At 55.5% G+C, this 21,754-nt stretch overlaps 2 protein-coding genes across 2 annotated transcripts in view; one reads left to right on the forward strand and one right to left on the reverse strand.

The window, feature by feature from the left end:
- Positions 1–21,754, forward strand: part of Coro7 (coronin 7) — a 56,032-nt gene that overhangs the window by 31,445 nt on the left and 2,833 nt on the right. The window contains exons 10-23 of the mRNA XM_059270098.1: positions 15,876–15,930; positions 16,272–16,329; positions 16,404–16,549; positions 16,625–16,717; positions 16,872–17,003; positions 17,635–17,761; positions 18,065–18,240; positions 18,742–18,850; positions 18,958–19,044; positions 19,125–19,267; positions 19,341–19,445; positions 19,736–19,821; positions 20,765–20,906; positions 20,992–21,081. Of these exons, the coding sequence (XP_059126081.1) occupies positions 15,876–15,930; positions 16,272–16,329; positions 16,404–16,549; positions 16,625–16,717; positions 16,872–17,003; positions 17,635–17,761; positions 18,065–18,240; positions 18,742–18,850; positions 18,958–19,044; positions 19,125–19,267; positions 19,341–19,445; positions 19,736–19,821; positions 20,765–20,906; positions 20,992–21,081 (1,549 nt within the window). The remainder of the gene's footprint in view (positions 1–15,875; positions 15,931–16,271; positions 16,330–16,403; positions 16,550–16,624; positions 16,718–16,871; positions 17,004–17,634; positions 17,762–18,064; positions 18,241–18,741; positions 18,851–18,957; positions 19,045–19,124; positions 19,268–19,340; positions 19,446–19,735; positions 19,822–20,764; positions 20,907–20,991; positions 21,082–21,754) is intronic.
- On the reverse strand, positions 223–10,934 carry Vasn (vasorin). Its single transcript, XM_059270092.1, has 2 exons — positions 10,792–10,934; positions 223–2,830 (listed from the first exon to the last, which is right to left on the reverse strand). The coding sequence occupies exon 2, from the start codon at positions 2,819–2,821 to the stop codon at positions 800–802; it is 2,022 nt and encodes a 673-aa protein (XP_059126075.1). The 5' UTR covers positions 2,822–2,830; positions 10,792–10,934; the 3' UTR covers positions 223–799.

A 21,754-nucleotide genomic window follows, 5' to 3' on the forward strand; every position in this document is an offset into this window, starting at 1 on the left:
CTCCTGCTGGCACAGGACTGGGACTAGCTGGGGTAAGTTGCCCTAACCAGTCCATTTTCTGCCCCACCCAGGTGAAGGTACTTACCAATGGGTCAGGACCCATGGTTGGAGCTTTCTAATGGAGAAAGCTCTCAGCCCATGCCTGACCTGTGGCCAGTGACCATGGGTGTCCACAGAACACAAAGCTCATGTACCCCAAACCCAACCAGAGAGACAGTCAATTCATTTTATTTTTTATTTTCTTACAAAAGGCCTTCATATCATCAATAGTCTTACAAAAACCAAAGTCCTTGTCACTGAGTTTGAAAAACACTTTCCCAGCATAAACGGGAAAAGATCTTTTATAAATACATTTAAAAAAAAAAGAACAAAACAAATCCATGTGTGCCCAGAGCACCTTCCTTTCCAGTTTCAAGTGTTCCTGCACTTTTGGGGCCAAGGCCACAGCCATAGTGCCTTCCCCACCCACTACTTCTGGGGGCTTCCTTCACCGGTCATCAGACTGCATGGCTTGGGGAGCCCAGCACGCCTAGCCATGTTACCAGCACACAGCAGGGCTCACACCCCAGGATCGCACACTGCAGAAGACAATGGGTGCCTGTATTGGACACACTGATGGCTATGACACTTCATCTGGGCTGCAGCAGCTCACAAATGAGATCCAGAGGGGTCAGGGACTGGCTGCTGTCCCACAGCGCCATCATGCAGATGCCCTGTGGTGCGCATTGAGAACTTGCCTGTGTGGCAGCAGGAGGCTGGTGACTGAAAGCCTGGCCTCCTGGCTGCTCTCTCTCCTGGCTTAGATGTAGTGCTTAGCAGGGAGGGCCCCCTGAAGGCTGGGCCCTGGGTAGCCCATAAGGGGCACCTCACATTCAGGACCACCTGACAGGACCTCTCCAGCTCCCTCTGTTGCCTTAGAGCTTGGCTCCAAGGGGGCTTTCACCCCATCTAGTTCCAGGGGCCCAGTCCCTGGTCCCACCTGCCCTTTGTCCTCGGCCGAAGCTGTTGCCCTCCCCCGCCGCACACAGTAGGCTGCCCCTGCAGCAGCCAGCACAGCCAGAAGCACAGCGGCCAGGGCAGGTGCGATGAGGAGTGGCAGATTGCCCTCGCGGGCCTGGGTAACTGGGGCATGATTGGAGCGGACAGCCTGGGGCGTGCTGGCCTCCCCACAGGCCTCCTCCCCTTCAGGTGTCCGCCCGGCTCCCAAGGGTGTGACACAGATGGCATAGGTGGCATTGGGCCGCAGCTGAGTGACTGTGTACTCTGCAAGTGAAGCAGGCAGCCGTAAGGTCACCAGCCGCTTGTCGGGGCCAGACAGGTTCCGGTAGGTGAGGCGGAGGCTCCGGAGCTGTACGGTGTCGCCCTGCAGGTAGCGCTGCAGCCCCACTCGCACGGAGGTGGGGCTCACGGGCTCAATGCTGAGAGGCAGGGGCCTCGGGGGCCCTGGAGTGTCTGGTGTGGAGCTGGGCTTCATCCCTTGCCCCACTGGACTCTCACAGTACAGACCAATGAAGCCCTCGGGGCACAGGCACTCCCGGTGGTGTCTCGCCCCCACGCGGCACGTACCACCATTCAGGCAGGTGGATGCTGGGCAGTCCTGGGGCTGAGGAGCAGGCCTCATGGTTGGTGGGGCAGTGGATGGTGAGATGGAGGCCTGGGTAGTTGGTTCTGTGAGGCTGGGCCATGTGGGAACTCGGCTAGAAGGTGAGGGTGTGGACTCCCTGATAGTAGGCCTTACAGTGGGGGCTGTGGCTGTGGTAGTGGTGACTGGGCAGCCAAAATCAGCATAATCCAGATCCAGGAGCAGTCGGCCAGCATTCTTGGGTGGGAAGTGACAGCGTGTCTCCTCAGGGCTGGCCAGCACAACATGGCTCTCACGCACCCAAGGCCCAAACCAGCTCAAGGGGCACAAGCAGTTGAAGGGGTTTCGGGCAGCTGCTAGGAGGCGCAGGCGGGGAAAGAGATTTGAGAGGTCACTGGGCAGGACCTGTAGGCTCAGGTTGCTCACATCCAACTCCTGCAGGGCGGTCAGGCCAGCCAGGTCCTCGGGCCGTAAGTGGGCAATGCGGGTATTGCCAGCCAGTCGAAGGCGAGTCAGGCCACGCAGGCCTTGGATCACAGACGGCATGTGCTCCAACTGGTTGTCAGAAACATCCAGGTCATGGAGGTTGCGCAGGCGGCCGAAAAGCCCCTCATCCAGCTGCCGCAGCCCCAGGCCAGCCAACCTCAACGCCTCCACGTTGGCGGTATCCAGCACCCCGGATTCCAGGGCTGGGATGTTGTTGTAACTGAGGTCAAGCAGCAGTAGACGGGGCAGGTGCAATGGAGGCAGCACCCGGAGCTCATTGTCCTGCAACTTGAGCTCCAGGAGGTGGTCAAGGGCGTCAAAGGCACCAGGCTGGATGTGGCGAATGCGGTTCTTGCCCAGGTAGAGGCGCTCGAGGCGTCGCAGGCCTCGGAAGGTCTCATTGGAGATCTCCTGCAGTTTGTTGGCAGTCAGGTCCAGGTTACTGAGGTTAACAAGTGGCTGGAAGATGCCACCAGGCAGGCTAGTGATCTGGTTCTGAGACAAATCCAGGAGCTGCAGGCCTGGCAGGCCAGCAAAACTGCCCACATCAAGCGTGGTGATGCCGTTCTCAAAGATGTACAGGCCCACTGTGTCAGGGGGTACGTCTCGGGGCACCGTGGTTCCCTGGCGGGCCGTACAGAACACTGTCTGTGGCTGGTTGCACTGACAGCCTGGCGGGCAGCCCTGGACTCCAGACTCCAGGAGCAGCAGGGACAACAGCAGGAGCGATGGCAGACAGCTCCTGGAGTGCATCTTCCGTTCCTAAGAGCAAAGCATTTATGAGTCAGGGCCAAGGGCCGCTACATGAGGAAAGCCAGAGGGGAATTCTCCACTCCCCACCCTCAGATGCAGCAGATCCCAGAACTTGTGAGTCAGGTCCCCAGTGCCCCTGGCCAGTTTCTGGCCCATCTCTGTCATCCTTCTCTATGTGATCCTATCATTATGGTGTTGGTTGTCATGAATGAGCATCCAAAAAGCTGATACATGGAGAGGCTGGCTAGCTAGTACTAGAACCAACGGCTTTCTGAACCCAGGCCTTCTTGCCCCAGCTGAGACCAGTCCCTCTAGCTGGCTGCATGGACAGGGAAGGAGGAGAATTGTGGGTCCTGAAGCCCCGCCCTGTAGAGGCTGGAGAGACAGGATGGCAGTCAGCCCGGGCGCGTAAGCAGAGAAGCTGGCTGTTGGGGCCGCTGGCCGCTGCAAAACACTCTTGTGTCCCTCCCTTCTCCGAGTGAGGAGAGACCGCAGCAGGAAAACTTCACATGGAAACTATGGGATCCGTGTTTTTCCACTTGTGCTGTCAGACCTGCCCAGGATGGGGGCTGTGGGCCGCCAGGATGTGGCCAGTGATGAGGTTCCTAGAGGAGGGGTAGAGGCTGGCTGGCAGCCCTTGCTTGGCAGGTGTCCTTGTCTAGGGGAGAGGGGTGGCTAGATGAATTGAAACTCCTTTTCAGCCCCTGTCATCAAAGCATGGACTGGAGATGAGGAACCCGTGGTCCAGGTGAGGGACGGTGTGACATCGTGACCCATGACAATGCCAGGCTAGACAAGTACATCAGGCTAACTCTTCAGATAGTTCTTGGGGACTCTGCTCTGGGCCAGACCCTTAGAATGAAGAACAGCACTGTCCCCCCAGAAGTGACAGTGGCCCATCCTTCCCACATGCCAGTACTTGCTCAGCACACTGCTGCCTCGGTCCCCTCAGTGGCCAATTTAGATGGAAGCTTCTTTTGTCACCCCAGAGTCACAGAGGGGAAGGGGCTCTTGGAGGTACCAGTGAGTCTGAGCTGGAGCCCAGGGCTTGAATATAGCTAGTGTGACAGTGTCTGCCCCTGGGGCAGGGTCCATTCCCTCCAGAGCTCCGTGTCTTAGCCCATCAAAGGTGGGGCTTCTACTCTTATCCTGGGATGAGAGAGGTCAACAGCTTGCTCATTTCACTCAGGCTCCTAGGAGAGCCTGAGGGCCACACCCAGGCAGTCCCCACCCTGGGTGTCCCAGAGCCCTGAACCTTGCAAGAGATGCCAGGATGTCCCCAGGCAGGCAGTCCTGCTTAATGGCTGACAACCCCTTCCATTCCAGGCACCTGCTGCTCACACAACGGCCTTTTGTGCTACAGCTGGGGCCTCCCTTTCCCCACGTGTGGCCACAGCAGGTAACAGGACCCCCACCCAGCCTGCCTGCCTTCACCACTACCCCATCTGTGGGTTCCCCTTTTCCAAAGCACAAGGGCCCCTTGTATGTGAAAGGGAAGAAGACAGACTGGGTCCCAGGGCAGGGGAGTTAGATGCCCGGGGCTTTGTGCTAGCTCTAAGTGAAAGAAAGAGCCTTGCTGCCCTGGTTAGGCCCACAGGCCCCTGTCTGCCGTCAATGTTGGGAGCATTTAGGTAGGGCTCACACTGAGAATTAACTGAGACAAGTACCACAACCATAAGGGCCTCAGGATCCTACCAGCACCATGGGGCTCTGCATTTAATGACCTAAAATGCTGTCAGCTGCACCCCTAGCCCCCTTACCCCACAGGATCTGTTCCACCCTCAACTTGGAGGATGGCTGGTTTGGCCCGGCTTCCAGATATGGACTTCATATGACCTCCATCCACACCTTGCATCCATGTAGGGTGCGAGGGGCCTTCTCCTCAATCACCCTTCTCAGTGGGGCCAGGCCAAGATCAGGCAGGAAGAGACCCTACACATGGCTAGCCTGGCCACTCTGTTGCTTCGTCTCCCTTTGGGTCCAGACAGGCGGTCCTATGTTCAGTTGTCCAGCTGTGAGGCCTCGGTTGGCAGCTGGCTACTTAGCACCTTACTTTCTTCCGTCTATCCTGGCTGCGGTGCTGGGGTGGGCTGAATGCGTGTGAGGGAGATGCCCTTACTCCGCACTAGCAGCAGCTGAAGGGGAAGAAGGGTAGAGGGTATGCATGAGTTCTGATCATAGGATGGCCACTTGGCCAGCAGGGTGTAAGCTGGGCAATGCCCATACAAGTTGGTAGGCGAGGGAACGGAGTTAAATCAGGAGGGACCAGGTCCTGTGCCAAGAAGACTATACAGGTAATCCAATTCCCATTCCTCCAAGAATCATGCTAAGTTTCTTTGTCTGACCCCTGACTCCACCCCTCCCAGCAAGGGGAGACTGAGGCAGAAGATGGTGCTAGAGCTTTGGAAATTTCCAGTTTGCAAGCTACAGTCTGTTGGCTGGAGAGAACAGTGTGGGCAGTCCTTGAAGGGAATCTGGATAGGGCAAAAGCTGAGCATGCTGGGAAAAGGGTGAAACAGTTTAGAGAGGCAGGAGACAGGCCTGACTTCAGGCCCAATTCTGCTGCAAACATTCCTGAGTCCTTTTCTTACTTATTTATTGTTTGGTTGGTTGGTTAGTTGGTTGGTTTTTCAAGGCAACTTACTATGTAGCCCTGGCTGTCCTAGAACTCACTATGTAGACCAGGCTGGCCTTGAACTCACAGAGATCCTCCTGCCTCTACCTTCCACCTACTGGGAGTAAAGATGTGCGCTACCACACCCAGCCTGAGTCCCTTCCTGATTGAGTTCCATCTTTCACCTACAGAGCTGTTACAGGCAGCCCTGTGGGCTTCCTTTTTTGGATGTTGATTTTTTTTTTTTTTTTTTTTTTTTTTTTTTTTGGCTTTTTGAGACAGGGTTTCTTTGTGTAACAGCCCTGGCTGTCCTGGAACTCTGTAGACCAGGCAGTCCTCAAACTCATAGAGAATCTCCTGCCTCTGCCTCCTGAGTCCTGGGATTATAAAGGCATGCGCCACCACGCCTGGCTCTTGATGTTAAACAGGGAGTTCTTTTCTTTTTTTAGTGTGTAAGGTTGTTTTGCCTGGATGTATGTATGTGCGGTACCTAAGGAGGCCAGAAGAGGCTGGAGTTACAGGTGGTTGGGAGTCCCCTTGTGGGTGCTGGGAATCAAATCAGGGCCCCCTGGAAGAGGAGCCTGTGCTCTCTACTACTAAGCCATCTCTCCAGCCTCAACAGAGAGTTCTTTTAATAAGTTCTGAAGACATTCAGCTGGTCTGGATCTGGGTCCTAGCGCCTGGTGTATGTACATGTGGGGATGGGTGGCTTACTAGAGTTGCTACTGCCCTGTGTTTTCAGCTGATTATGGTGGCTCTGACAGGACACTGCCTTTGTTTGATATCTGATCCTTGTGGAGCTAAAAGTTACGGGAAGAATTCTAGAGCAGCCCCGGGGTCAGAAGGGCAACAGTGATGAAGGGTCAGGCGGCCGCCTCCTCCTCCTCCTCCTCCTCCTGGATTCCTCACCTACATTGGCCTGATTCTACCATAGCCTGGTAGACAGAGGCAGGAAGGCCTGGTTCTCAAGCCTCTAGGAGCCAGGATGAAGTGTTTAGGAGCCAGACCACAAATCCCACCTTAGCATCCACTGGAGCTGCTCACAGCACCTGCTTCCCAAAGCACTTGCCAAATGGCCAGTAAACATTATTAGCCACTAAGGGTAGCTACCTGTACTCCAGGAGTCCTGTTTCCTCATTAGCAGGACCCACTGTATCACCTTCATGCTAATTAGAGACCCCTGGGCCCAGGTCAGGGCCACATGACCAGGTATCCCTCCACTCTCAAAGCAATAGGAAAGTGGGGGTGGGGGTCTTTCGTTCTGTAAAGGAATGTAGGGGTAAGCTGTCCTCTGGCCTAACCTCCTGAAGCATGTGACCTCCAGGAGGGGCTCTGTGAGTAAGGACAACTAAGGGCATTGGTCATCTAGCTCTCAAGGGCCCAGAATGCCCTCCACACCCAAGTGTGTGACACACTGTAGGCACCCACCCATACACATGCCTGAGGTCAGGCAGGGACGGGAGAGTGGGTGGGGTGGAACCCAGGCATTTGGTGAGCACATCAGCCCTGGAGCTGGTGCATCTCCCTGAGGCTAAGGCAGGCCATGTGCCCAGCGGGGTGGAGACAATTCAGACAGATTCCCCCTCTTTGCACACTTCTTCAGGGTGGGCACAGATAAGCTCTGCAGGTCTGACTCTCGGCTCTGGGCTCCAGCCTCTGCCTCCTGGTGCTGGCCTGAATGGGCTCTACTCTGCTCGCCAGGCCTGGCAGCAGCCCAGCCCCAGGAGGCTGCCAACACCCCCCAACCTCCTCCCGCAGGCGGGACTGTGCCGGCGGCCAGAATGGCTGGCTCCAGTTTCGCTGACGTGTCCGAGGCAGTTCTAGGCCCTGGTTGGGTCCATCCTGTCTCCCTGTCTCTAGAACACAGCAGTCCTAGCGTAACAGAGAAGATGGGTCAAGGGTCTCTATCATAAGTTCTTGCACAGAAAGCGGGGCGTCGGGGGTGAGGGGCATAGCCCAGGCTGGCGATTAAGTCAGGGGATCCCAAGCCAGTTCTGTTCAGTCTGCTTTGTGACCTCACCCCGACTCCCTGCTCTCTGTTGGCTTCCATCTCTGCTTATAACTCAAAGGGCTTTTGCATTTGAGCCACAGGTTAGGATTACCTAGGAAGCTCCCTTAAGACCTCAACTCTCTGGGCTGTGTTCATCCTTTTAAAAAGTCAGTTAAATGAGTGTTCCTGTTCGGGAGAGCCAAGCAGCTCTATTCCGAGGAAAGTCCTCTGGTGGGTCGTCTGCACAGCTAGAGAAACTGTAAACAGGACAGTGAGGACATCAGCTTAACTGCTGTGTCTGTCCAGGAAAGGATTCTGGGCCTTGGAATATTTGTGGCCAGGGTGGCCTGTCCCCACCCACCCAGGTGTCTTAAGGTGGATGTCTTAAGTGGCCCTGTGGGTGACCTGGCTGCTGCCAGACCTGTCAGCCAGGGCAGATAAATCAGTGACTCAGATCAGTCTCTGGCTCGAGTGAACCCTTGGGTGGCAGGTGTGCCGTCTTCGGAGCCGGGCCACCTGTAGAGCAAGAACACCTGTGGCCCCAGGAGCTGTGTGGTGGCTGTGGCCCAACCAGAAGTGGGCTAGTAGGATGCCACTGTCAGCACGCGGCAGGTGTGATGCCACTGAGGCTCAGCCTCCTACTGCCCTGTCCCTGCCCAGGGCTTGGCACCACTGAATAAGCTGTAACCCTGTAACCCTGCAATTAACCCCGAACCTACCAAAACACCTTAGTCACTGCAGAAGGCCATCCACCCCAAGCCTCCGAAGCACAGGAGTCTCGGGGAGATGGGAAGGGAGTGACCTCAGAAGGGGTCTTCTCCTACTCAAGTTCACCATGCCCATTGTTCTACAAGTCACTCAGCAATCTTAGCTGAACCCTTCAGCCATTGTACGGTACAAGAGGCCTCTTCTGGGGTCTACGAACTGGTCACTGAACCACAGTTCTACCCCCGCAGTTGTTGTCACTAGTGACCAGTGGCTGTGGCTGAGGGCCAACAAGGTTCCCAACCTACCCCAGCTCGCTCAGTGCAAGCCAGCTCCCTCCTTAATGAAATCTCTCAGGCAGCCTCCAGGAATGCCAGAGCCTTATTTCATTCCCCAGGAGGAGTTGGCGCGTGTGTGTGTGGGGGGGGGGGGGGGGATTGTCCCCAACCTTGAAGAAGAACTGGCCTCTTGCCTCCCCCATCCCCCTAAACCGAGGTGGCCTGGAGACTCCTCACACCCAGGGAGACTGGAATGAGGAAAAGCGGGGGAGGCCTGTGGCCGACAGCAGGCTGAGGGCTTGGGGAAAGCAGCCCCGGCTGACTCTGGAATGTGGAAACTGATAAAAGGAAGGAGGTCCAGTCCTCTCCAGCAAACGCCAGACACCAAAGCACCCCTACAGGCCCTGCTGCAGTCACGTGCACAGACACACACCCTCTGGGCCACACTCCTGTGTGCCGGAGTGCGTGTGTTCACACACACCTCTCCCTCCTTCTCCAAGAACACACAGAAATTCCACAGCAGTGAGGGGAGCTGGTTTTCTTGGCAACGCAAGGGCCTTGGGCTCCACAGCTCTGGGAGGGACTCTGAGGGGTGCTGAAGGGGAGCTCTGAGAGGGATGGCTGATCCCCTTCACACAAGATTAGGACCTGCCAATGGTCAAGAATGACTTTAGGCACTTACCCAAGAGAACTGATCTGCCTGGGGTGGTGAGGGGGAACTGCTTCCTGGTGCCAGCTGGAGCCCCACTGTCCTGTTCTTAGAAGCTGGGTAGCACCATGAGGGCTCACTCAGGAGCCACAAAAACCCTGGCTCTTCTCTAGGACTACCTAACCCAGGGCTGGGGATATCTAGGATGGAAGTGAGAACGGGGGTATCTGCCAGAGGGGACTGGCCCAGGAAAGCATAAGTCTTGGCCGTGTCTTGGGGGGCTCCTGTGCTCACCTTCTCTTCTGCCACTTCCGGAGGGTGGCATCCAAACGCCTGGGACACCAGCCCTCCACCCCATACCCTCTGACTCTGCACCCACAGATCTCAGGTGGCTGTTCCGATGTGCAACTCCAAAGCTTGGGGAGGTGAGGACATCCAGTGCTCGCCCCCTCCCCGGGCTGGCGCGTGTACTCCTAGGTCCTTTCCTCTCTGGATGGGAGATGCTAGATAATGGTCTGGAGGGAGTCCAGCTGGGCTGCTCATTACCAGAGCCCTCTTCCTGCTTCTGACACACTGTTTACAGAAGTTCCTCAGGGGCTGATTCCCCTGGGAGAGGACAGTAAACTCTAGAGACTGTCCTCCCATCCCCCACCTGCCTGCCCCAGCTCTAAGGGGCTAGCTATGCGAACAGCTGGGTCCATACTGGCCTTCACTGCCCATACCAATGGAGCCCCTGACAAGGCTCCAGCCCACCCACATTTCTGCCTTCCTAGCACCCCAAATCCAGCCTAGGGGAAGGGACCTTTTACATTTTGGCCAGTCCTCTTCCCTAAGGGCTCTCGGCCCAGACAGGGAAGAAGGCTCTCTTGGTGCCTCTTCCTCTCACCTACCATTAATTCATAAAGCAAGCAAGGGGATTTCTAGACCCTTAGGTTTCTTCTACCCTGCAGGCTCCACTCCTGGGATCCAATGGAAGCGGTCAGCAACCCTAGTGTGGTAATCGTTAACTAATTGGGGGTGAGGTAGTGTGGTTGGCACCAATCAGCTGGCCTGCCAGTGGCCACAGGGAACCTCAGCAGTCTTCTGGCCCCAGAGCTTCGAGCCTAGGGACACAAAGAACTAGACTGGCTATAGGCCATTGCAGCCCAAGCCAGGCCCCTTCACTGGGGGAGATGAGATACTGATAGGGCAGCACTAAAGGTTCTGGTCAAAGTCCATCCCTCACCTGGGGGCACACCTCTCAGTCTCCCACCCCCATCCCTCTCTAGGGCTGCCAGAATATTTGTGGGCCCCATGTGTGACAAGGCCTAGAGGACCCCAGGGGACCAGTCTGCACAAGGGCACCAGTCTGTCTGACCTCATGAGGGAAAAGTAACCAGACTACGGCCAGGCCATCCCCTAAAAGAGGTTTGATTCATAAAACTGGTCACGCCAGAGGGCCCAGCCGTGGGAGGAGGAAGCAAGGGAGGGGGGTGTTTATTTTGTCTACTCAGAGCCTCACGGGTAGGTGAGCTATGTACAAATGCACACCCTGCATACCCTGGCTCTCCCGGGGGTCAGGGGAGGCCCCCGGGCCCACTCGGAGGGCGGGGGACAACCAACCGGCCGTGCCTGCCCAGGTAATCGCCCTTCGCTCCCCCAGTCGCAGTCCCACTGGAGAATGCGTGTGCTGGTGTGCAGGGCGAGTGTGATCAGCCCTGCCTGGCGCCCCCGCCCTCGTCCCTAGACACTCACCGGGAGGCGGCGGCCGAGGGAGCCGGGCGGTGCGGCCCACCGCCTCAGTGGGGCCTCGGTCCTTCGCCTCCGGCCGGTCCCGAGGGGTCCGGGGTCCGGAGGCTGCGGCGTCCGCGTCTCCCAGCCCGGGCTCCGGCTCCGAAGTTGGCTCGTAGGAGGCTGATCTTTCCTTAAGATGTGGGGGGTGGGACCATCTCTGCTGAGGGCGGGGCTCCTCCCCATTGGCCGAGGCGGGGTTTGGCCGAGCCTACACACACCACACACACACACACACACACACACACACACACACACACACACACACACACACATACACACACACACACACACCTCCGTTGAGCGGGTCATTGCTCTGAGCAGGCCTAGTCTGTACCTAGACACCTCTGAACCCCAGCGAGGAGAGATTTTTATTAGGCTGGTTTAAGTCAATCCTTAGTTTGCTGTGTGACATTAGACAGATTCCTGCATTTCAATTGAAAAACAAATAGCGACATAAATTTTCAAAGGGTGACCATTTGGGTCAAGGAAGATCTGGAGAAGCAGAGGCTAGGATAGTAAGGGCAGCTGGGGTGAGGGCTTAGTCCCCATGACCAGCCCAGTCTGCCAAAGCGTAGGATTTTTCATACAAATCTGGATTTTTAGGTATAATCTCTCAATGTACTATTGTTGGTAGCTAATCCCAATTTCAAAAGCTAGAAAGGCCACACGAAGTGTTTCCAAGAGCCTCTTACATAAAATCTCTTATGCTGGATTTGGGGTCCTTGTGTTCATGACAGCATCCCTGATCACCTTCCAGGTTTTAAATGAAAGACTGAGACCTAGAAACAGACGTCTGCTCAAACCCCTCCAGTTACTGGAAGCTAAGCTTCAAGACCACAACATGTTTGGGATAGGAGGTGGGGTTGGGGACTTCATCAACGGTAGGAGGGACCTAAGTGTTTGTTGACAGTGGCCCTTGATTGGGTGGGAGGGGCGGTGCCAGGGGCTAGTTCAGAAAAATCCCCTGCCTTGTAGGATTCCAGGAAAATGAACATTCCCCTCCCTTCCCCCGCCATGGTTTGTGGTTAAAATCATGCCTCGGAGCCTTTGGGGACCCAGCTCAGCTCCCAGATTTCACCGCTGTACCCCCTTTGTGCCTGGCCTGTAGCCAAGGCCTTTGGCTGAGTCACACTAGCTGGAGACTTGTCTGGCCTCTGTAGGACTCATCACCAGAAATGAAGGTGGTCTGGGTCTAGTTATCAGGAGCTAAGCAGGGTGCTTGTACTGTAAGTGCAGAGCATCAGCACACACACACACACACACACACACACACACACACACACCCCACTCTTGTACAGAACTGACTCCAGCTGTTTGATTTCGTCTGTGGCAGGTTTGAAACTTTGAAACCATTGCCAGAATTGAAAAATCAGGTGGTTTCACATTAGGATGGGGTGTCCTAGCCTGTCTTGAACAAGAAGTCTTCTGAGGCTGAGTGACACTGTCCCCTCTGGCCAGGGCTTGGGTTCACCAATTACCCTAGGCCCAAATGCTCTGTACACAGGCTGCTTGATCACCGAGTGTTTGGAGTCAGTTCTGTCATTCAGCTCTCTGAAGACTGAGGTAGGAGGATCACAAATTCAAGGCCAGCCTGAATAACTCTACAAGACCTTTCTCAAAATAGAAGTCTGGGGGTATATCTCAGTAGTAAAGCACTTAGGATAAATAAGGCCCTAGATTCAATACCAGCAGGAACACAAAAGTGCTATGTAACTTCTAGTCAAACTGTCCCCAAGCCTCTCCCCATGAACCATGGACGACCCTCTTGAGGCCCCATCCTCCCGGAACTCAGGCACCCTCCAGTGTACCCCAACTTGTATAACCTGTCATTGTTGCTCCCGGATCCCACCCCTCAGAGCCCCCGACAAAGGAAGACAGTGTGGGATACTTTTGACCCAGCCTGGGTGGCAGTGACAGATCCATGGGACCTGGACTGCTTTTGATAAGGGGCATTGCCACGCTGTCTGGGGTCATGGATGGAGGGCATACCAGAGGAGTTCAGAGCTGCTTTTCTGCAGCAAGCCCAGCCCTGTCCTTTCAGAGGGCACTTGGCAGAGCTTAGGGCTTTATCAGACCAAAGCCACCTCTCACCATCCAGTGAGTAACTCCATTTTCCTGTCTTCTGGTTAGGGATAGTCCAGGCCTTGGACCCTCTCTGACTTTAGATTTGGGGTACACTCTGGACTGATGTCAGGGTGAGAGCCCTTCAAGGTGGTAAGCCTAGAGCCCACAGCAGCAGGGAAGGTACTGGCGATCTTCCCCTCCCCATTTGGCCTTCTGTCAAGTCAAGGTATGCCTTCTGCATTCCAGACCCAGATACAACTTGGCTTTCTTCACAAGGCCTGGAGTCAGGCCTGTGCCAGCTGTTGGCTGTTAGTTCTGGGTGCTCTGACCCCATTTCCCTGCCCATCCTGAGCAGTGGGCAGCAGGATGCTCCTGCCTAGCAAGCAGAGATGCCCAGATGGCTGTGCCTGAGGCAAGGAGGACTGACTGGCCTGACCTGTCAGAGGAGCCAGCCCTGCCCTCTGTGACTTCCTGCTCCTGCCACCCAACACCTGAGTCAGTGGGCAGGAGCTGAAGGGGCAGGATGAGGGGAGGCCCAGCCAGCCTTCTTCAGGAAGTAGTTTTGGAGAGCTGGTAAAGTATCAGTGCCCCAGCGGGATTCACAGGGTTCTTCTTCTGTTCTTTCCTGTGCAGTACAGCAGAGGTCATAGAGACCCTCCCCCCACCCCCAGGTCATTGCTCCCCACTCTGCTCCAGTCCTATGTTCCTTTGGTTCCCAATTTTCCCAACCTTTCCTTTCTTTTTTTTTTTTTTTTTTTTGATTTTTCGAGACAGGGTTTCTCTGTGTAGCTTTGCGCCTTTCCTGGAACTCGCTTTGAAGACCAGGCTGGCCTCGAACTCACAGAGATCCGCCTGGCTCTGCCTCCCGAGTGCTGGGATTAAAGGCGTGCACCACCACCGCCCAGCAACCTTTCCTTTCTTAGTAGTCTGTGTGAGCCATCTCGGTACCAGCCCGCTCCCACCCTACTCTGTCTGAAGCACACCACACTGCTGGGCATGGTAGAACAATGTGCCTAGCATGTATAAGGCCCTGAGTTCTGTCCCCAGTTTCACAAAACAAACAGAAAGTAATCACCATCTTCTAATTGTTTGGCACCTACTAGAGATCTGATTCACCAAGCCCTGTTTCATCTGGCTCTGCCTACTTGAGTCTCAGCCATCCCCCCCCCCCCCCCCCCCCCCCCCCGCACTGCCCAGGACACCACATACAGCCTTGGCTATCCCTCCAAAGGCCTTAATCCAATACCTGCTACCAGCCCTTTGCACATAACGTTCTCCTTGTCTGGAACCCTATCCCCTGTGATGTTTGACTTCTCCCCGACACTGGAATTGAAGAAACACCCCCTCCCCAGTGGCCCAGCCAAGACCAACTAGTCCTTCCTGTCTACTACTACACAACCTCAGAGAACCCTTCTTTCATGTGTTAGATTATGAGACTGTATCTGCCTTGTGCACCAGGTAGCTATGTGACTTGAGGATTAGTATGGGGCCCGTAGCACCCTCCTTAATTCCTACCAGCAGGCCAAGCATGGATTGGTTCATCAAGGGAATGAAAAAATGATTATAAATAAATGAATGGGTAAAGCCACATGGAAGGTGCAAGGGCTCTAATGTCAACCCCAGTCTTGAAGGGTGACCCTAAGCTACATACCACCGCATCCCTTACTTGCCTTCCGCTGTGGTAGACGGGTCAGGCTGAGTGGAGAAGGGCATCAGTGAGGCCAGCTCACCCTGCCATCCTGAGGTAATTAGAGCCTGTGTTACTCACAGGTTACCAACTCAGGGCCCTCCAAGAAAGTGTGGAGACACTCGGGGGCCCCACCCAGCTCTCACCCACTCTGTGGCTCCTGGAAGAACACTAGTAGGCAGGGAGGAGGGGACTGGACAGCTGACACAGGGGGACCACAGCAGGGATGGGACTCGGCTTGGGAGTGTGTCAGAGACAAGACCAAGTGGTAGACTCTCACAGTCAGGCGGTGGTGGCGCACGCCTTTAATCCCAGCACTTGGGAAGCAGAGGCAGGAGCATCTCTGAGTTTGAGGCCAGCCTGGTCTACAGAGTGAGTTCCAGGACAGCCAGGGCTGCTACACAGAGAAACCCTGTCTCAAGAATTTTTTTTTAAAAAAGCAAACAAACCAAAAAGAAGTCTCCAAGTTTTCCTCTTCTCCTGGATGCTTCTCCCCTAATACGAGGCCACTGCAAGGTGGTGCTCTTGGGCCTGGGACCTTCATGTGAAGGACCTCCAGGGCCCAGAGAGGGAGGCAGGAGTTCTTGGCCAGTGAAAAAGTTGGCCCTGGGCTGAGGCCATCATAGTGTCCGGGGCTCCCAGCCTACTCCAACCCTCTGTATTTCCAGATACCACTCCTTCCCACCATGACCTCACCCCAGAAATGTCCTTCCTACTGGCCTGGGCTGTAGCTTCGGGGATTCCAGGGAAGCCCAGCAGCTTCAGGGGCCCTTCTCCCCATTGCCTGGCTCAGCTGGGCACAGGGAGTTGGAGTCTGCATGGAGGGCCATCTGAGCCTCTAAGATGTAGGGTGATGGGGTAGATGGTACCACCCTATCCCTGGAGTGGTTAGAGAGGGCCCCCCACTGCCTAGGTTGCACTGGAGGTTGGAACGTCCCTGGTTGGAGCATCTACCCTCTTAATATCCTTGACTGTGCTGGTCTCATAGGCTGGCTGAAGCATTACAAGACATTATATACGAATTAGTTTCTCCTGAGTGCCTGGGGTAGAGGTCAGGCCTGAGTTCTCAATGCCCAGGGCCAGTGTAAGCACTGCAGGGAAGCAAAACAGCTGGATGTGTGGGTGAGAGCTCTTAGCACATGGGTAGTACCAGGAGAAGAGGCTGAGGAGTCTGGGGGCAGCCAGATGTAGCCAAAAGGACCAAGTTACTGGTACCTTCTAGGTCCCTGACCTGATGTCACAGGTTTGCAGCCTTCCTGCCATCACTTACTGGCCATTGGCCCTCTCTCCCCAGGTCTCTGATACCCCTGCTGGATCCAGACTCCGGGCTATTGGTCCTGGCAGGAAAGGTGAGCTGAAAGCTGGATCGCCCCACCCACTGTCCTCGGCTCTGTGCTGGTTTCTTCCTTCTGCCTCCTGAAAGAGCAATGGAAAACAGTGTGGCCAGTCCTGTGCCAGCCTCACCTAGGCAGCCAAGGTGATATGACCTCTAGATGGTCCTCAGGAGGACAAGAGCACAGTGTTGGCATGCCATAAATGCTGGTGTATATCCTTGGCGCTCACCCCACAATGTAATGAGCAAGTGAGGAAAAGCCGTTGAAGGTGCAGCTCGGCACCATCCAGGCTTTAGGTGGTCACTGCAGGTCTACAGCCTGTGTCAGATGGAACTCAGGCTGTGGGTGTGTTTCAGGGTGAGAATCAGCTGTACTGCTACGAGGTGACCCTGCAGCAGCCTGCGCTGAGTCCAGGTGAGTCCCCGTCGTCCCCCACCCCCCGCTGGTTTCCTTCCCTCGCTGACTGTCCCCTTTGGTGTCCTTGGCAGTGACCCAGTGCATTCTGGAGAGTGTACTGCGAGGGGCAGCCCTTGTCCCCCGGCGAGCACTGGCTGTCATGAGTTGTGAGGTGCTCCAGGTCCTGCAGCTGAGTGACACAGCCATCATACCCATCAGCCACCACGTGCCCCGAAAAGTGAGAGGGACCTGGTCAAGGGATTGGGGACCTAGAGATTTGGGCCTCACTAACTGACTACCTGTCCCTCACTAGGCTGTGGAGTTCCATGAGGACCTGTTTCCTGACACAGCCGGGTCTGTGCCTGCTTCTGATGCCCACGCCTGGTGGGCTGGGGACAACCAGCAGGTAGGGCCAAGCCTGGCTCATATTCTTCCTCTTATGCCCTGGTCCCAGCAGTCCCTGGAGCTCACATTTGGTTCTCAACCTCATGTCCACCCCTCCAAGGATCTCCTTCACACCTGGCAGCATGTGCCTCCCTCAGTGGCCTGCCTACCCACAGGTACAGAAGGTCAGCCTCAACCCAGCCTACCGGCCACACCCCAGCTTTATTTCTTCCCTGGTGCCCACTATGGAACCACCCCCAGACATGGCCCAGCCTGAAGAGATGCCCAGAGCTGACACAGACCCAAGTGTAAGTACCAAGTCACCTCCCCTACAGCTAATAAGACACCACAGTAGAGTAGGGAAGTGGTTCTGTTCACCTGCCACATAGGCTTTCTGATCTTTAGCTGTCAGACATAACAGATGGAGGAATGTTGCAGCACAGTAAAGAATTTGGCATTGTATTCTAAGCAGAGCAGGTGTTAAAGAAACAGGGCTGGCTGGGCAGTGGTGGCGCACACCTTTAATCCAAGCAATGGGGAAGCAGAGGCAGGTGGATCTCAGGGTTCGAGGCCAGCCTCTACTACAGAGTGAGTTCTAGGACAGCCAGGACTACACAGAGAAAGCCTGTCTTGGAAAAACAAACAAGCAAACAAACAGAAAAGCAGCAGGGTTGTTCTTGAACTGCTGGCAGCTGTAACTCCTGACACAGTCCCCCACAAACTGGGAGGCAAGAGTAGCCACCTCTGTCCCCTTGGCCTAACTAAGGCTCACTCTTCTTTCGATTGTCACCTGACTCATGCTTCAGCAGGCTCAGGCTCAGCCCATTGTCCCGAAGCCCAGAGGAGCCTGGAGCAATGGCCCAAGAATTGGCCAGCTGTCCCCTTTCTACTTGGTTAGTACGCCCAGGGACTGTTGGCTGACCAGGTCCTTCTCTCCAGGAGGGCTTCTCTTCCCCTCCCAGCTCACTGATCTCACCCTCCACACCATCCAGTCTGGGGCCTTCACTCTCCAGCACCAGTGGCATTGGTACCAGCCCCAGTCAGCGGTCACTTCAGAGTCTGCTGGGTAAGCTGCTCAGGGCAGAACCCTGTCTGCCCTCCCTCCTAGCCCTGATCCTCTGTCTGCCAACCCTGGGGAAAGACCTTACGTAGACTAACCCAGGCTCCTGCTGCAAGGACACTGCTTTTCGGGCTGTAGAGGAATGTGGGCAAGCTTTATTGGACAAGTTGTGTATGCCAAGCCCACAGAGGCCTACCTGGGCCCACATCAGGCTCCTTCCAGTGATGAGGGCAGCAGGTGGCCAAGACGAGGTACAGGATGCACAGGTGCAGCGTCCTCACATGTGATTGTATCCCCACCCCCCACCAGGCCCCAGTTCTAAATTCCGCCATGCTCAGGGCACCGTCCTCCACCGAGACAGCCATATCACCAACCTTAAGGGACTCAACCTCACAACACCTGGTGAAAGTGATGGCGTCTGTGCGAACCGGCTGCGTGTGGCTGTGCCCCTGCTCAGCAGTGGCGGCCAGGTAGCTGTGCTTGAGGTAAGAGCCCTGCCCCACCAGGGTTACCCTTCAGGTCCCTGCAGTGGGCAAGAACAGGACACTAAGAGTCTACCCCGACTCACTGAGCACAGACCATGTGTCAGGCACCCGCCCACATACCCTCTAACCAGCCCAGCTGTCTCGTGTGGTAAGTGCCGTTCTATCCCCATTTTTCAGAGGAGTGAAGAAGTTTAGAGAGGTGTAGTGACCTGACCTAGTCACACAGCTTCGTAAGTGGAGCAGGACTCAAACCCAAGCCACCTGAGCCACAAGCCTGAGCTCCGTCCACCTTCCACGCTGCTATGCCCTCCCTCACTTTCTGGGGCCTCACAGTGGGCACTTGGGGCTCAGCACAAGTTGTCTAAGGCAGAGAGCTTGGGCCATCCAGCACTGGGGGTATCTGGGGTTCTGTTGTAGAAGGTGGGGCCCAGGCACCTGTTTTCCTGGAACTGGCTCCCTTTCCTGGTCCTGATGTGCCTTGGGGTGGGGTTCCTCCCACAGCTGCAGAAGCCAGGCCGCCTACCTGACACAGCATTGCCCACACTGCAGAATGGGACGGCTGTAATGGATCTGGCCTGGGACCCCTTTGACCCACATCGTCTTGCTGTGGGTAAGGAGTCTGGGTGCCCAGGGTTGAGAGAAGGTTCCAAGCCCTGAGTGGGCAGGGAAGCCAGGTATCTGCAGCCCTGCAGTGAAGATACACTCCTCTTTCCACAGCTGGAGAGGACGCCCGGATCCGACTATGGCGGGTGCCCCCTGGAGGCCTCAAGAATGTTCTCACCACACCTGAGACTGTGCTCACAGGTTAGAGGGCCCTGATAAAGCCAGGTGGGGCAATGGCTTCCTAGGCACTGACTCAGCCTTCACCTTCTGGTTCTCTCCAGGCCACACGGAAAAGATCTACTCTCTGCGCTTCCATCCCCTGGCTGCTGACATACTGGCTTCCACTTCCTATGACCTAACCATTCGCATCTGGGACCTTCAGGCTGGAGCTGAGCAGCTGAGGCTGCAGGGCCATCAGGACCAGGTAGGGTAGCTGCAGAGGCAGAGGCCCAGCCATGAAAGGTGAGGCCGCCTCTTATGCCCTTGTCTGTCCTCAGATCTTTAGCTTGGCCTGGAGTCCAGATGGACAGCAGCTGGCCACCGTATGCAAGGATGGGCATGTACGGGTCTATGAACCTCGGAGCAGCCCTGTACCCCTACAGGTGAGCGTGCATGGGCTGGGACAGGGACAAACTCAAAGTTTATAAGCCTTTGAACAACCCTGCAGGTGCACATGCATGGTCTGGGGGTCGGGGGAATCTCAAGGTCTACATGCCCATGAGCAGCCCTATACCCCTGCAAGTAAGCATGTAGGGGCTGGGGGAAAGGCTCGGGGTCTATGAGCCCTGGAGCTGCTCTGCATCCCTATAGGTGAGCACCTTTGGGCTGAAAGTGTCCCTTTTATCCATTTGGAGGGGTTTTTGACTGAGTTTCCTGTGCTGTATCTCTACAGAAAGGTCCAGGACCTGAAGGCGGCCGAGGGGCCCGCATTGTTTGGGTGTGTGGTGGTCGTTGTCTGCTGGTGTCTGGCTTTGACAGGTGAGGACTTAGGGACCACCATCCCCAGGCTCTGTCAGCTACCTGATTTCCCTTTCTCCAAGGTCACATCTGTCAGGCTTGCCAAAGCTGTTCCCACAACCAGGCATGATGGAGCATGCTTTAAATCTCAGCATAGGTGGATCTCTGTGAGTTTGAGGACTACATAAGGAGTTCAAGGACAACCAGGACTACATAACAGAAACCCTGTCTCAAAATGAAACAACAAAAACTGTTCCCACCCCTCAGTTCCTGGATGATGAGTGGTTAAATGAAGAGTGGAAGAATAAGGGTTGGTAGAGGTAGAGGTCAATGGATCAGTAGATGTATGGAATGATGGGTAAACAGATGACTTGGTGAGTGATTAGACAGACAGACAGACAAGCAGGTCAGCAGCTGGTTGGGAGAAAGTGTTGGGGAGGGAATTTGTATTAATGGGATTCACAGGGTGAGGCCAGGCCCAGGAACCCGTGCCTGATGAAGACTAGGTAAAGCACAGGGAGGGAACAGAGCCAAGCCTGCCTGAGAGGCGGGGGGTGGGGGTGGGGGGTCAGGCACTTCAGATGATGGACTGGGGAGGGCCTCCAAAGAGAGGTATCACGTGAACTGAGTCGTCATTCAAGCATGAGAAGGAAGGCCGGACTGCTGGAGCTGAGGGTGCGAAGCATAATGTGAGGGAGAAGGGCAGACAGGAGGCTGTCATAGGCCAGGATAGGCACTGAGGTCAGGCTTGGAGAGAGGACAAACTGGGAGGCGAGTGGAGGCCAAGCAGTGGGATGGACAGGGTTTCACCAGCCAGGCAGCTTGCAAGGCCTGGACTCATCTCCTTGGACTGCTGGCCCCCTGGCTTCCCAGCCCAGAAAGGAGCAGGGTCCCTGTGGGAATCTTTGCCTACCCCAGGCCTCTTCAGCCCTAAGGATCTGCCCTACCCCTGACTCTATAACAGCCGAAGTGAACGCCAGCTGCAGTTATACATGGCTGATGCCCTGGCAGACGGCCCCTCCGCAGTGTTGGGCCTCGATGTGGCTCCCTCCACCCTGCTTCCAAGCTATGACCCTGATACCGGCCTGGTGCTTCTCACTGGCAAGGTTGGCTGGAATGGACAGCCTGGGTGTGGGGCAGGGTCTGGTGTAGCTGGCTGCTTCACTTTCATACCCCACCTTTGTCCCCCAGGGTGATACCCGTGTGTTCTTGTATGAGGTGCTCCCGGAGGCCCCTTTCTTCTTGGAGTGCAACAGCTTCACATCATCTGACCCTCACAAGGTGATGTCACTTTCACCACTGAACTTCCTGTCCCCAAGTTGGACTGCAAGGTTCCCATGCCCCCTCGTGGCCATGTGAGGAAGTGCAGGAGCCAGTGGGGGTGGGGTGTCAAGGGAGTCAAGGTCCTGTCTAGAGCTGTGCCCAGTAGCAGGTATAGCTGACTGGAATAATCTAGGAATTTCGAGAGCTGACTTATATTCAGCCATTACTAAAAATTAAACTATATAAGGTTGTTATATGAACCAGGCATGGTGGCACATACCTGTCATCCCAGCACTCTGGAGGCTAAGGTAGGAGGATCATGAGTTGAGACCAACCTGGGTACTATACTTTGTTTGGCCTCAGTCAAACAAAGAAATCCAAGGAAACAAATCCTGTTTAGTTCCTTGCTTACCTTAATGTGGTATGCACATGAACTAAACTCCTGCGGGGACCTGTCCCACAATGGCATGTGGCATGCTGTTCTTCATCTCTTTTCAACTTCTTAGAGTGGGACATGGTGGGACTCTGTTCTGTGGAAATAGGCCAGTGCTACATGCCTGGTCTTCTCCCCTTAAAAGCTAGTTGTTCCCACCGACAGCACACCACTACTGTCTTGGTTTCTATTCTCTTGCTGTGAAGAGACACCATGACCAAGGCAACTTGTAAAAGAAAGCATTTAATTGGGAGCTTG

The sequence above is a fragment of the Peromyscus eremicus genome, chromosome 8a, assembly GCF_949786415.1.
Source record: "Peromyscus eremicus chromosome 8a, PerEre_H2_v1, whole genome shotgun sequence".
Taxonomy (NCBI): domain Eukaryota; kingdom Metazoa; phylum Chordata; class Mammalia; order Rodentia; family Cricetidae; genus Peromyscus; species Peromyscus eremicus.